This window comes from Pelodiscus sinensis, chromosome 25 (assembly GCF_049634645.1).
Source record: "Pelodiscus sinensis isolate JC-2024 chromosome 25, ASM4963464v1, whole genome shotgun sequence".
NCBI lineage: Eukaryota > Metazoa > Chordata > Testudines > Trionychidae > Pelodiscus > Pelodiscus sinensis.
This window is the reverse complement of record NC_134735.1, coordinates 1,385,549-1,400,085: the sequence shown is the minus strand read 5'-3', so window position 1 is coordinate 1,400,085 and position 14,537 is coordinate 1,385,549. Positions and strand designations below refer to the sequence as shown.

At 51.8% G+C, this 14,537-nt stretch overlaps 1 protein-coding gene across 1 annotated transcript in view; it reads right to left on the bottom strand.

Annotated features, from left to right (window-relative positions):
- Window positions 1-14,337, bottom strand: part of MAN1C1 (mannosidase alpha class 1C member 1) — a 70,679-nt gene extending 56,342 nt beyond the window's left edge. The window contains 2 exon segments of the mRNA XM_075908919.1: window positions 13,974-14,298; window positions 14,300-14,337. Coding sequence (XP_075765034.1) covers window positions 13,974-14,298; window positions 14,300-14,322 — 348 coding nt within the window. The 5' untranslated portion in view covers window positions 14,323-14,337.
- Between the last annotated feature and the right edge of the window lie 200 nt (window positions 14,338-14,537).

Below are 14,537 nucleotides of genomic sequence, written 5' to 3'. Positions count from 1 at the left end.
ACCTTACACCCCAAACGTTATACAGTGGTTACACTTGTTAACATTTATTTTTGCTGACACAGCCGCAAAATTAGAAGATGTTTGCAAAATACAGCGGCTCCAAACAAACTTGTCATGGGATGCAGAAGAGCCTACACATGCACAGGGTGAGACTCAGAGGCTGAGTGCTAAATTTCAGAGACTGCTTTATTATTTGGATTTGTCAAATGACTCCTTTAGACTAGGAGTTCAGCCTGGTACTGGCTCTTAGCTACTCCTCACTGCTATTCCCCCAGGCTTTGAGCAGAATAAAGGAAGAGGACGTCTCTCGACACTGTGCTTCTCTTGCAAGAGTCACACTCCTGGGTCTTGTGCCTGAAGCCTAAAACATTCGGGAAATCCCTCTGGCTCTATGGTGAGCCAGGAGCCTTCCTTAAAGGCTCTGACTTAAGCTGACCTCTTGCTTTGCACTAGTCTCCAGCACACAAAATACCAAAATCTCGCTCTACAGCGACCAGCACTCCAGATGAACAAGAGGGAGGCAGGCGGAGAAGTGCCCGGCAGGGTAGTTTGGGTTTTCAGAACGGCAGTCCTACAAGTTAAGTAATCTTCCCTAAAGATACCTTGGAGGATTCTCACTTTCGGAGAGCCAGCAGCCTGGGAGATGTCCCAAAGGACACAGAGTGGCAGACTGAAAGAACAGAAACAAATGCCAAGGGTTTTTCTCTCTCTTTAAAAACAAACAGCGTGTAGGGAAAAGTGATGCCCCCCAAGCCCTATCACACCAACTTGTGTAAAGCCAAGTCTACGCTGGCAGGTTACTGTGCTGTAAGTCAGCCTGCGCACTACAACGCACGTGGTGCCCACATGGGCCAGGCGCTTGGTGCGCACTAGCTCCGCAGGCGGCGCACTCTCGTTAAACCACCTTGACGAGAGGCGGCGCTCTGGATCCAGCGCTGGGGCGCAGTTCTGCGTCCTGGCTGGCCTCCGGCGCCCTTCCCACAATGCCTGTTCTGGCCTCTCTAGTCATCGGTTTGAACTCTACAGCCCTGCTCAGGTGACCAACCCTCAGGCCCGCCCTTTGCGTTCCTTTGGAAAGCTGAAAGGCCCCTTCCTGTTTGCTTGGCAACACGTGGCCATCTCAGCACCTCTCTCCAGCTGGCCATGCCTGCACCACGCACCCCGGGCTGCCAGCGTGGAGCCAGGTCGAGGGACAGGACCTGCCAGGTCCCAGCTGTGCTCCAGCCGCAGGCACGACGCTACCGACGGGCACATCTCGCGGTGCACGACCGACGGGTCATGGCCGGGCCACACGGCAGTGCAGGGTCACAAAGAAGGACCCTGCCACAAACCGCCACGCTGGCGCCGCGCCCACGAGCTGCCGGCACTACAAAGAGCCAGATGAGACCCTTGGAGGTGGCCCCCCCTCCGCTCCGAAGACCCTGTGGGCCCCTCAGGGGGTAGCCGGCAGCGGACGGAGACAGGAGGAGGAAGTTGTGGCCGAGCGTGCTGGGGGCAGGGGGACCCGGAGCCAGAGGAGCCGGTCCGTATCCCGGCGAGGCGCCTGGCGAGCAGCTGGGTCTCAGGCAGCGCTCAAGCCGCTGGCCAGGAGCGGGAGGGGCACCGAAAGGAGGCGGGTTTGGCGTGAGGCTGCCACCAGCGGAGGGTCGATCTGGCGGCAGACAGAGGGTCGATCCAATCTCTGACGTCTTGGTCACCTGCCCACAGACCCCATCCCCACGCAGCCGTGGTGGCCTTTGCCCCTGAAGGCCGAGACTCCCTCACCGCCGCGGGGGTGGGAAGAGGACCCGTCACCGCACAAAAACAAGCCACGTCTGGTCCCGGGCGGAACCCGCAGCCGCGTGGAAAACCCTCCTCTGCTTCCCTGCGCGAAAGGCCTTCCAGGGTGAACACAGCCTATGGCAACGAGGGGCCCTCGCTCCCCCATTCACCCCTGAGAACCCCCGCCCTGGTGGACATGCGGAGCAGCCTCTGCCCATGGGGGGCCCAGGCAGCCTCCCCAGCTACACCCCCAATGCAGCCTCTGACAGAAGCAGCACTGGCGGGAGGGGGGGGATAGGCAGCACTGAGGAGCCGGTGCTGGGGCAACCGGATTTTAAGCCAGCTGCCCGCAGCACCAGCTCCCGCTCCCCTCTCCCTTGCTCCAAGGGGCGTGGAGCACGAGCAGTCGCCAAGATTAATTGATCATCTTAGATTAACAGATAAGCCTAACGGCCTCCTCCCTAACGTCACTAACGCACACGCCTGTCCTCGAGCCGGCCGCCCAGCCTCAGGATCCCTCGCTCTAACCCACGCAGAGGATGGGGATGGAAGGTGCAGCCGAGAGCCAAGGTCCCGCAGCAGCAGCCTCACTCGGCCATCGCTGCTGAACGAAACCTGAGTGGGCGGGGCTGCCTGGCTCGGGCAGCTCCGCCCCCCAGCTGCAAGTCACGGAACAGCCTCAGAGATCCCTGGGGTATGGCAGGCTTTGCAGCGTGAGAGCTGGCAGTCGCAGAGAAGGAGCTCTCCCTTTGGGGGCCCTGGCTGGCCGTGGGAACAGGCGACAAAGCCCCCCCCCCAAGCAGGCGACACGGCCCCCCCCCCAGCAGGTGCCACTGGCTGGCAGGCCATGCCACGGGTTATGCTGAACAGCCGGACGTGCTCCCTGCAGCAGACCCAGGCTCTTCCTTTCCATCGAGTGCGTCTGGCACTAAGCGCACGGCCTCAGCCGGGACATGCAGCTCTTCATTAGCCACCCGCTCCATGAGCTACCCTGCTCATCGCGGTCGTTCTGGAACTTGGCAGGTTACGTCTCCTTTCCCCATCAGCCACAGCGAGGGCATTCTCCTGGCACGCAGATGGCGCCAAACCCACGGCGGTGCGGGCAGGCGGGGTAGCCGAGGAGGGAAGCAAGGGAGGATACAGAAAACGCGTCGCTTCCTCTCTGCTCCGATGTACCAGGAGAAGGGAGGAGGAAGAGAAAGAGAGGGGAAGCTCGGAGAGGAGTTTGCCTGGCCCCTGTCCAAATGAAGGAGGATGAGGCAAGAACCACCCAGAACAGCCCACGACTTCTGCTGGAGCACGGGCTCGAAACAGTCAGTCGTGTCCCTTGGGTGCCAGCCAAGCCCTGACTTGCTTCACATGAACGAAGTGGAGGATGAGCTTCAGTTTAATGATTTCTTGCTGGTTGACCTGCTAGCCCCTTTGCGAGTTTGCATGGAGCACGGAGCACAGGGCCCTCCCCCCCCCCCAACAGGGACTTGTCATCTCAACTTCTCAAGATGGGGAAGCAGCAATTCTCAAGTTCTAGCCCAGCAGCGAGGCGTAAGCTGGCAGCTTATCACAGGCTCTGGTCAGTAGGAGACAAGACAATGATCCCACGCAGGGTACAAGGAAGTCGTCCTACAGCCTTCTCAGAGTCCAACGCCCGAATTCCCGCTCAAGGAATTCTTAGAGCTCGGTAACAAACGTATTAGCCAGAGGCTGATAAACTCCCGCAGGAGTCTCGCAGGCAACGAGAAATCGGCTTTCAAATCCTGGATCTTTAAGAGAAAGCGCGTGGCAGGGATGTTAGAATTCAGCTGCTAGAGCGAAGGGGCCCTGCTTCCATTTAGTCTGCCCTCCCATCACGCGGGGTACCGGGATAGGCCATCGCACAATCCCAGCGCAGCAGTAGACTGTCGCCACACTACAGTGATTAATGAACTTCTGAGAGTGAAGAGCTATGAGAAGCCAGGCAGGTGACATGGATAATAAACAAGGCGAACAGACGTAAGGGTCCACAGGAATCAGACGGAGGAGACCGATTGGGTCGGTGAATCTTCGTCCCTGCCAGTAGAATGGTGTCCCACGACACATTTTCTATCCCAGTTTTAGACAGCCCAAGCAACATTTCCCCCAAAGCAGTGGTGGAAGTCTATTTCACACCCTAATAAATCTCACTTTTAGGAATATTCCCCCTAAAAATGTCCTGTCCTTCAAGTTTTGGAAAACGCGAGAGTAAGGAATGGAAGGAAGAGAAGGTCTCTACGACTTCTTCCTGCATCTTATGGAGGATTTTTTGGAGATCGATAACCCTTTCAAAATATACTGCTTGAATCAGTCCACCATAGAGAATGGAAGAATGTGTATATATGCATATATCAGAGGAGCAATACACTGGCTACATGCAAGTCCATTAAGACTCAGTCCAAAACAACTCCGAGGTTTAGGAATTGGAGAATCACGTGGTTCCATTGCTGGAAAAAGGTTTTGAGGAGGTTAAGCAACATGGGAAAGGGCAGCTGAGGACTGCCTGGGTAAAGCTAAAACATTTTAAAATAGCTATGACAAGTAAATGTCTATTTTCATAACTCTGGAAGAATCAGACATCAGCTCAGGACTGGCAACACCACCATCTGAGGAGGAACTGAAGAACTGAAAAGTCTCCAGTCTCTTTACCTGCTAGCCAGGCTTACCTGTACACACATGGCATTGGGGCAGAAATAGTACGAGCAGGCATTACCGCATTATAATTGACTTTGTTACTTTCCAAAGAACACAGTTATGCACTTTCTTCACTGGCCGGGACATCATGTTAACACAATTCCAGCAAGAACAGGTTTTAAAACACTGCTCTCTAGAAAGGACCTACCCTGGTTTCAATTCTTAGTACTAACAGGCGATTCGGAGCTCACCAGCTCCCAAAGGAGTCAATGAGAATTTTGTGTTGACTAGACAGGATGCTTAAAGAACTGACATTTTCGAGAGATCTATCGTTCTGACAGCGAGTTCGTGTTTGTACGGCACTTTGTACAGCATACTCGGGCCTGTGTTGCCTGAGCATTTTCCCCACCTCCTGCATAATTTACTCTTCACAACGCTCTTACAATGATCTCCATTCGACCAAGAGCCAAGATGAGGAACAGAGAGGTTAAGTGACACAGCCATGACCACAGAGTGGAAGTGTCAGAGGCAGGATTAGAACTAATGAGTTCCTGACTCCCAGTCAACCACACACAATGAACTTAAATAAGCCACTAGGACAGCCGTGGCCAACCCGTGGCTCACAAGCTGCATGTGGCTCTTCCCCTCTCCCCCTCCAAAAGTGTGATTTGCAAAGCCACTCCTGCGCCCCCCCCCCAAAGGGCCCATGGCCCTCCCCAGCCCACCTGCGCTTACTGGGTCAGCGATTCAAAATGGCACCCAAGATGGCGGCCATTGACCAGAGCCTGATAAGACCAAAAGGCCTAAGCTTGCTTGTTTGCTCCTTAAAGGGGCAGCCTTTCCCCCACCCCACTTTTTTTTCGGCTTGACAACTCTGGTGCAGCTCTTCGCATTTTTTCCGCTGCTGTTTCGGCTGTCTTCATAAACGGGTTGGCCACCCCTGCACTAGAACTTAGTTTTAGTGGGACTTCTGGTTGCTTTTTAAATCCCCTTTAGTCCTCTCTATTGACTCCAGTACTCAGCCTGGTTACGTGCAAGGAACCCCTTGTTTCAGCTATTGAGGGGAAGCAGTAAAGCAACTTTTGGTTTAGAACAATCTCTAAAAACCATTTGTGCTTCTAGTGACCCTAAGGAACTCAAAGCGCTTTAAGATGTAATTTGGGCCACACACTAGCTAACTGAACTAGGTGAGTACAGCAATACCCATTTCATAGATGGACGTAACTAAGCTAAAGAAGTTAAGAGTAAGATATTATATACTTAAAGATTTGATTCTTTATACAACAAATGCCATAGGTTTCTTCAGGTTAACACTAGAAGACTTAAAAAAAAAAAAAAAACACCCTATTTTTTTTTAATTGACCATTCCTGCAATTGACTTTTGCCATGTCTTTCAGGGTGGACAACGAAGTCGTCCATTTCACTCCTATTTCTAGTAAATTTCACCTTTTAATTCTGTTATATTAGACTTATTATGTGCAGTATTTGGGTTAAAAATGACAGGGAAATTTTTTCTGGTAGTGTTTCTATTGGACATTTTAAAATAGGAATATCTATGATAAGCATTTACATAACCTGCTATTTAAAAAAAACCTTAAATTATGGGCAATATTTAATTCAGTACGGTCTCTTTTTTACTTGCCTAAGCCTGCAAAGTGAATCTGTAGCCACAAATGGAACCCAGAGTCTCGTTCTGCTGTCCTTAATAGGACACGATGTGTGTCTCAAATAAATAAATGAAGTTGAAATAATTAATGTTATTCTTTCCTCTTCTGTTCCCACTATGCCTCCTTCCCTGAGTTCCCTTAGGTCCATCATACACAATACATTACGTACAGATCATTGGTACAACACACCATGACAGATCCTCTGGAGACCTTCTGAAATACTGCCAAACCATACACTAGCTAAGGTGACAATTATGGGTGCATGTCAGCTCCACACTCCAAAAGCCTTTTACCATTTTAAGGTACAGGCAGTCCCCGGGTTACATGGATCCGACTTACATCGGATCCCTACTTACAAACGGGGTGAGGCAACCCCGCACTAGCTGCTTCCCCCCAGCAGACATGGGAGACGCGAAGCTAGCGCCCCCCCCCCCCCCCCAGACCAGGGAGACGCGGAGCGGCTTTTCTCAGCAGACACTTCAGCTTGAGAATAAAGGACTGAGGGAAGTGAGATGTGGGAGAATAAAACTGAGCTCTGGAGAAATGTTTGGCTAGAGTTTCCCCTACAATATGTACCAGTTCCGACTTACATACAAATTCAACTTAAGAACAAACCTACAGTCCCTATCTTGTACATAAGCCGGGGACTGCCTGTACTTGTTGGGTCCATACAGTCACTGCTTTTCTATCTTTACAAATACAATAAAAATACAAGATTTAACCTTCTCCTGCGAATAAGACCACAAATAGTTCGCATCTTTTAGACAACTGCACGTCGATGTTAAGATTAGAAGCAAAAGCACAGACCCACTGATTGTAAAACATTTTCTTACCATCCTTCATTCCTTCAAGAACAAGGTAATTGCAGGGATTCGATACCTATTTGAAATGTAAAGAGTAAGAAGAGAGTTTCCCCCATCAGCTCTTGCAATGAAGCAAGAAGAAAGAATAAACGGAAATAATCCTCCCGGTAAGGGAGCAAATTTAATTGTTGATTACAAGATTAATCAAGAACCCATAAATATTTTGCACAGTGAACGAGTCAAGCTGGATAAGATCCCATGTTTTAGCAAATATTTGTGTGACATTTAATCACTTCAATTCTTTCCATAATTGTATATGGTAAAGCATTACAGGAGGCGAAGCCACTATAACCACCCTGCTCCGTCCTTCTTGTCTTTGTAAGGGAGATAACCCAATGCGTTCACTGAACTAATTCAGCAATATGTAAGGCCTTGTGCATAATAGACTCACATGCATCCTGGAAACCTGTTTAGCCACATCCAATGCTTGTGTTCAGTCATTATCTGTAATCTGCCTGGAGAGGACCACACTCGAGCAATTTCACTTGTGTTTGACCAGGGCGCTGTTTTGAAGCAGCAGTTTACAAACCAGCTTTACACCAAATTTAGCTGTTTTGGAAAAAAGCTCTCAGCATTTGATTTTGTAACCAAGAGTAAACATTTACAGACAATTTATAACCTCTTGAAATAACCCTGACTGTAGGAAAACTAGTGGGTCCTTTCTGTACCATTAGCATCTCGAAATATACAGTACTTATAGCATGGGGGCAGAGAGAGAAATATAATGATCAGTATTCACACATCACCTCAACAGGACAAAGATATTAGTCAATTACCCAAATACACAAACTGGTGCAAATATATTTGCCATGGTTAACCATGTATCACTTGTGGTGAATGAGGAATTCACAATCTCATCATACACAGGGTAGGTCTACATTGTGTTTGCAAAAATCCACCAGGGAATGGTGAAGCACAAATAATATCGTACGCACTATTTGGGGAACTTGTGCCTTTTCAAAGGTTCAGTAAATAATGCATGAGGAAAGAGAACACGCTATAAAGGAAATTTTCAGCAGGCCTTGACCCAGCTAGAATCCCAAAATACCGAAGAACTATTTTTCCTCTACAGCTGGAATTATGATTTGAACCCAATATATTAATATACTGTACTGTAACAGCTTCCTCTTTAAACAGATCTCCAGCATACACCTCGTACAAGGCACTTGACCACCACAAAGGACTAAATTATCGGTGGCCAAGCCAGACAGAGGAGTTCACAAAAGCCTTTTCCATGTTGAGGCGCTAGTGGCACGATGCAAGCACTAGCATGCACACGCTGTGGTATTTAGTCGTAGGGCTGCCCGAGAATTAAGGAGAAACAATGGCACGGCACGGAAGAGTTTGGAGAGACAGAGGCAGAGACCTTCATGGATTCGTTAGCCCAGGGACCGTCTCCAGCAGTGCTAACGTGACATGGTGCATTTCACCAAGAGGCACATTCAAGCCAGCGGCCCTGAGGAGCTCCGGTTACTGCAGCTGGTGGTCCCAGTCCAGTCTCAAGTAGGCCTGGGAATGCACCAGGTACCATCGTCCCTAGACTGGCCACGTCTGCAGAGCCACCAAGGACTGGGTGAGCACGTGAGCCGGGGCTCAGGGTTGAGGAAGAGCACGGACTCGGCAGCTACCTGCAACGTGCCTGTTGTACTTCATCCACTAGGGTTACTAGGCAGGATTTTCATAACCATCTAAGCCAGAGGTGGGCATTGAGCGCCCAGCTGTGAGTGGCCAGGATTAGCCCCTGGCGGGCCGCAGGACGGTTTACTTGTGCGCCCATGGGTACAGCTGCTTGCAGCTCCCATAGGCTGCAGAGCAAACACATAAAGCAAAGACATTGTAATTATCAATAAAAACTGAATATATATTAGAGAGCCAGGGTGAAAGTAACTTATAGGTACTGTCATATTACACCCCCCTCAGGGCAGGGGATGGGGCAGTGATACAACAGCACTTGTAAGAAGTTTAAGTGTGGGGGGCTCAAAGTAGGAAGTGGGGATGTTGGGGTGCAGGAGTCGGGAGCACCGGATTACTGTCACCTCTCTTAGTCCTGTGTGGGAGAGTCTGTCTCTAAGAGCAAGGAACTCCTGTGTGGTGACCCTAACTTGGACACAGTCCCTCTTCATGCCTTGAAAACTCCGCTCCAAGGACACTGTCTGGTTCAGATCCTTTTCTCTTATGATTGATCAAGGCACATTTCCTTACTTACGTTACTATCCACGTCTTTGTTTATTAACCCCGAAGAAATGACAATGCTCCATTATTTATGCTGCTCTTTTACTGCTTGGATTTTCCCCAGCTTTGAGAGAGAAAGCAGGCTAGTCAGTTTCACTGTGTGGACTGTTTCTACTCAGTCACTGGTCCCTACTCTCAGGCACTAGCACTTGGCTGCTTTGGTTGGGGTCACGCCGCGTCAGGGGAAAGTTCTGTCTTTTCTACTGGTCTCAGGCCCAGCACATCCCCCCCATCACACCCACCGAGCCCACGCAGTACCAGGAGAGCACACTGCCTTCTATTTGCCTCATGCATCATCAGCAAAACTGGAAAATCAGCTCCGCCTGCAAAATCCATGGGACACGAGCAAGGGCGGCCCGTGGGCCTAGGCAGACGAGGCGGTTGCCTAGGGCGCCACTGTCCCAGGGTGCCCGATGATTATGTCACGGCCATTGATGGCCATGCAGGCGGGGACACCGATCACGCCTTCCGCGTGGGGCGCCAGCTGCCACAGCCCACCTCGGGGCGCTGCTGCACAAGAGGCACAAGCCACCCAGCTTGGTTCTTCCAGATCGTAGGCTGAATTTTCAGTGATGGCACGTGGAGGCGGGGGAGAAGGGAGAATTGTTCTGACGTGTGACTGAGGCAATTTGATCTGAAAATCGTTGAGATAATAAATACAGAATCCCCAGTGTTCCTTTTACAGCCACTTCCTATTACCACATTTTGACTTTGAACATTAATCAGTATTTGCCACGTTAAAAATTAACCGTTCCCCAAAATCATGCATGATTGATCAATTATACAACTAGTGTTTTTCAGAGCTCGGTTCAGGAGATGAATTATTCCAAGCCCGGCCAATTTCTTAACCTGTAGCACTGGGAATACTATGATTTAGTTTTATTGCAATTTCTCCAAAGGTCAGAACTCCTGTCGTACTCAACTGTTAGAAGTAACACACAGCAGCACATCCTAGGCAATTCTCCAGATGACAGTGACCTTTTGCAGTAAGAAGCCTGGGCAATATAGGGGCTTTCTTTTTTGAAGACAGAGACTGCTCACTGACTTGGGGATTAACAGAAGAAATTAGAACCTTCATAAACATGCCCCTTAGAACAAGGGTTACAGCTTGGCGTTCCCAAGGAAAATATCCTAGCCAGCTAAGTTCATCGCAATTCTGCAAGCACTTATTCTAATTGGAACAAAAAAACAGGACTATGTAGCACTTTAAAGACTAACAAGATGGTTTATTAGATGATGAGCTTTCGAGGGCCAGACCCACTTCTTCAGATCAAATAGTGGAAGAATTTTCTTCCACTATTTGATGTGAGGAAGAGGGTCTGGCCCTCGAAAGCTCATCACCTAATAAACCATCTTGTTAGTCTTTAAAGTGCTACATAGTCCTGTTTTTTGTTCCAGCTACACGAGACTAACATGGCTACATTTCTATCACTATTCTTCTAATTGGTAACACCACCAGCAGCCTGGCCCGTATTCCCGTTTGAGAGTCAAAATATCGGCAAAGACGACACCCTGTGCATATGGTTCCGCAGAGGCTTTCCCAAACTGCAGCGCAGTTCGAATGCCACCAGTCTGGGCAGGGCTCCTTCCTGGACAGCAGTCCATGTACAGTGGGATGGGGCTGGAAGGGCTGGAGCAGAGCATAGCACCCTGGCCAAGAAACTGGGAACACACCCAGCTGCCAAGAGGCTCTGAAGTGGGGGAGAGAAAGGCGACTAATCTCAGTGGCCTGAAAATGAACAAATGAGCCAAGATTAAAAAGCCGACATGCAAGATGGAGCCCAAGTGGAGTTCCAGGAATGGTGCCTGGGCGGCCTCCACTCCTTCCTCCAACTGCAAGGAAAGGGAACATCCTGGATCTGACTGAGACATCATCTGTGCTCCTTGATGCCCTTGCACCCTCGCTCCTTTCACATGGCCTCCTGCTCATCGGGGTCTAAATTGTTTTTCAAGCCGTTCATATCCCTCCTCTCCATGTTGACGAATGCACCTAGTGCCCCGTGAGAACAAGCTGGGGGGCGGGGCGGGGGGGGAACTTGAACCCCAGAACAATCGGGAGCAGATTTTGGTAAATGGCATAGCTTGAAATTCTGGAGAAAGGGGACTGGGACATCACCAAGGACCAGAGACGATGTCTTGATCAAGCCAGGGCCACACTGCTGCTGGATACATCTGAACGTGCCAGGAGCGGTCTATCCCTGCAGAGTGCTGCTGCTATCACCACTCACCCAGACCCCCCCCCCCCCCACTTCCAGAAAACACACACGACCTGTGGTAGAAATGGAGCCGGGTTAGTCTGGTGTAGCTGAAACAAAAACCAGGACTATGTAGCACTTTAAAGACTAACAAGATAGTTTATTAGCTCATCACCTAATAAACCATCTTGTTAGTCTTTAAAGTGCTGCATAGTCCTGGTTTTTGTTTCAACACTACCTGTGGTTTGACAATCTAAATGCTGCTCAGGACTTTACTGTTTCTACTCTGCTGTTTAGATACATTTTATCTTCTGCCCTCTCTCTATTTCCCCTCTCATATGTCTTCTATTGAAACTAAAAAATACCCTGTCCCCTTAGTAAGCCAGGGCACTATCTCCTTCCTCTTTTCTATAGTCACTTGTGTCTTCCAGCTCCATATTTGAACGGGTGGTAGGGGGGGAATGAATTCCAGCCCTTTTCACGATTAAGTATCTTGCATAACAACTAGTACTGTATGTATTTGACCACCTGAAAAATCACACGTTGCCATCCCGCACTACTTGTGAATGCAGGCTAAGTGCACAATACGTTCAGGCTACTAAATATTAATCTTCCATTAAAAGTTAAACACAGATAACTGGTCTGGTGCCACATTTGATTATTTTTAAAATGACTGATGCTAGCTTTGTATGTGGGCCTCATGCCGTTCTCGTGTACTCTGGCACCGGGGGCCCGCACGGTATCAAAACATACAAGAACCCTACCTCCGGCGCACGAGAGCACAAGATGCTGCTATGTTTTGATCCCCTGCTGGCTGACAACAGCGATCAGGTAGGCAGAGTGAAAGGATAACACAATAACGCCTGGGATCCTGAAGAAACGGAGCCCCCCGGGCGTGTTGCGTCTGGCTGTTTGGCAGAGGAGTAGGAATTTTACCAGAACTGCAGCCTTTGTTTTGAGGACAGCAGCCTCAGAACCAAAAGGAGTGCTTAAAAAAAAAAGTGTATTTGTAAAAGGTAGGTTGCATCAAGGACTTATCAACCTTATATTATCCCATTCTCCTTTCATTTCCCCCTTTGTTCAACTCTAAGAACATGCTGAATGCCTACAGCTTTACTAAGTAACAAATCCAGGAAATTAATACTCTGCATCATTAAACCTGTGTTTTATATATTGGCATTTTTGATGTATTAAGATTTGCTCCAAGTTTATCATCAGTCATGGCAAAAGACAGGATAAATAAAATCTATTCCATTGATTCTATAGCTCTCGGTAAACTAGGTCACAGATTACACTGCAATGTTTGCAAAGCAGCCAGGTTTTACGCACAAACCGTAGGCATTAAGCCAAAGTCTACCCTCAGTTACAGCCCTGTCACCGCACTGATATAACCAAGCCCGTGCAGGTCTAAACCAAAGCCAGAATTTGGTCTTCATTTCCAGGGAAAAAGGCATCAACCTTCCTGCCTCAGCTAGATGCCAGAGAGATTTACAGAGGACCCAGAAATTTGCAGGAGAGACCTGTTAGGTCACATCCAGTCTAGCCCCTAGGCTAGTGCACACTTGATCGCTGTCTAGTGTTTTAGCCTTTCCATGTTTTAAAGATCTGACGTGACCAGGCTTCCATTCCTCGCCCCCCCGGGAAACTCTCCCACAGCGTTACCCATCCTTCCCAGCCAGCCGGTAGGAAGTTTTTCCAAATAGCCAACCTGCAATTTCCCTTGGCAGAATTTCTTCGCATTGCTCCTGGTCACACCTATCCCGCTACCCCAGCACAGCTCCTCAGCTGCGTGCGCAGAAATGCAGGCACAAGTGCCTTGTGTCCTGCCTTCGGGGCTGCGTAAAAAGACACCCCATTTCCAGGGGCATCGCGCATCTGCCTAACCTGGGAGAGAGTGTGGGGGAGAAGCGAGGGTGGCAAGGGTAGGGCTGGAAAGCCTGGCGGATAACGGGAGCAGGCAGAGAGGCTCAGACAAACAAGGAGAAGAGGCAGGGAGGCTGGTGGAATAATGGAGGAGAGAGGAAGGGGTCAACAAGGGCACAGTGGGAGTGGCAGAGGGGTCCCTAGAGAAGCGTAGCCTGGCACAGGAGGGATACGGGGCGGGATGAAGGGTAACAGGGGACCAGGGTAGGAGGTGGCAGGGGGTACCAGGGATGGGGGTAACAAAAGGGGAGTTACCATCAGGGATGGGGATGGTGGGGGGTCACCGCCAGGGAAGGGGGGGCACAGGGGATGGGAAGATACCGGGGATGGAGGCGGTGGGAGTCACCACCAGGGAAGGGAAGGGCACTGGGGATGGGGGCGGTGGGGGGGGGGGGGGGTTACTGCCAGGGAAGGGGAGGCAGAGGGGATGGGGCAACAGAAGGTGGTTTACCAGGGAAGGGGGAGGATACGGAAGGTGGGTTACCACAAGGGAGGGGGGCGGCGAGGGGGGCGGACACCAGGGAGGGGGGCGGCGAGGGGGGCGGACACCAGGGAGGGGGAGCAGCGAGGGGGGCGGACACCAGGGAGGGGGGCGGCGAGGGGGGCGGACACCAGGGAGGGGGGCGGCGAGGGGTCACCGCCGGGGAAGGGGGCGCGGGGGGTTCACAGCAGCCGCGGGGGGTCTTTACCTCCTTGATCTTGAGGCGGCGGGCGCGGGTCTCGGGCTCCTGGGCGCCGCGCCGGCCCAGCACCGGGTGTCGGAGGCCGCGGCGGAAGGCGGCGTAGTCGAAGCGCGGCGCGGCGGGGGCCGAGGCCGGCGGGGCGCCCCCCGGGCTGGGCGCGGCGGGGCTGGCGGGGCGCGGGGCGGGCGCGGGGGCGCGGCGGGGCAGCAGCAGGCGGCGCAGGCGGGAGGCGTCGGGCAGCAGCAGCAGCGCCCCGAAGCTGAGCGTCAGCAGCCCCGACAGCAGCAGCAGCGCCAGGAACTTGCGCGGCAGCCGCAGCCCCGCGGGCCCCGCCCGGCGCCCGGCGCAGCAGCATGGGCCCGGCCGGGGGGCGCGCGGGGGGCGGCGGCTCAGGGCCCCCCCCGCGGGCAGCGCCAGGGCGGGGGGGCGGGGGCGCTCAGGCCGCCGCATCGCCGCGGGGGGGGCGGCTCGTGCCCCCCGGCCGGGCAGGAGCCGCCTCCGCTCGCCGGGCTGGGGCCGCCCGTCCGGCCGCCGCTCGTCCCTCGCCGGGCGCTGGCAGCTCCGCGCGTC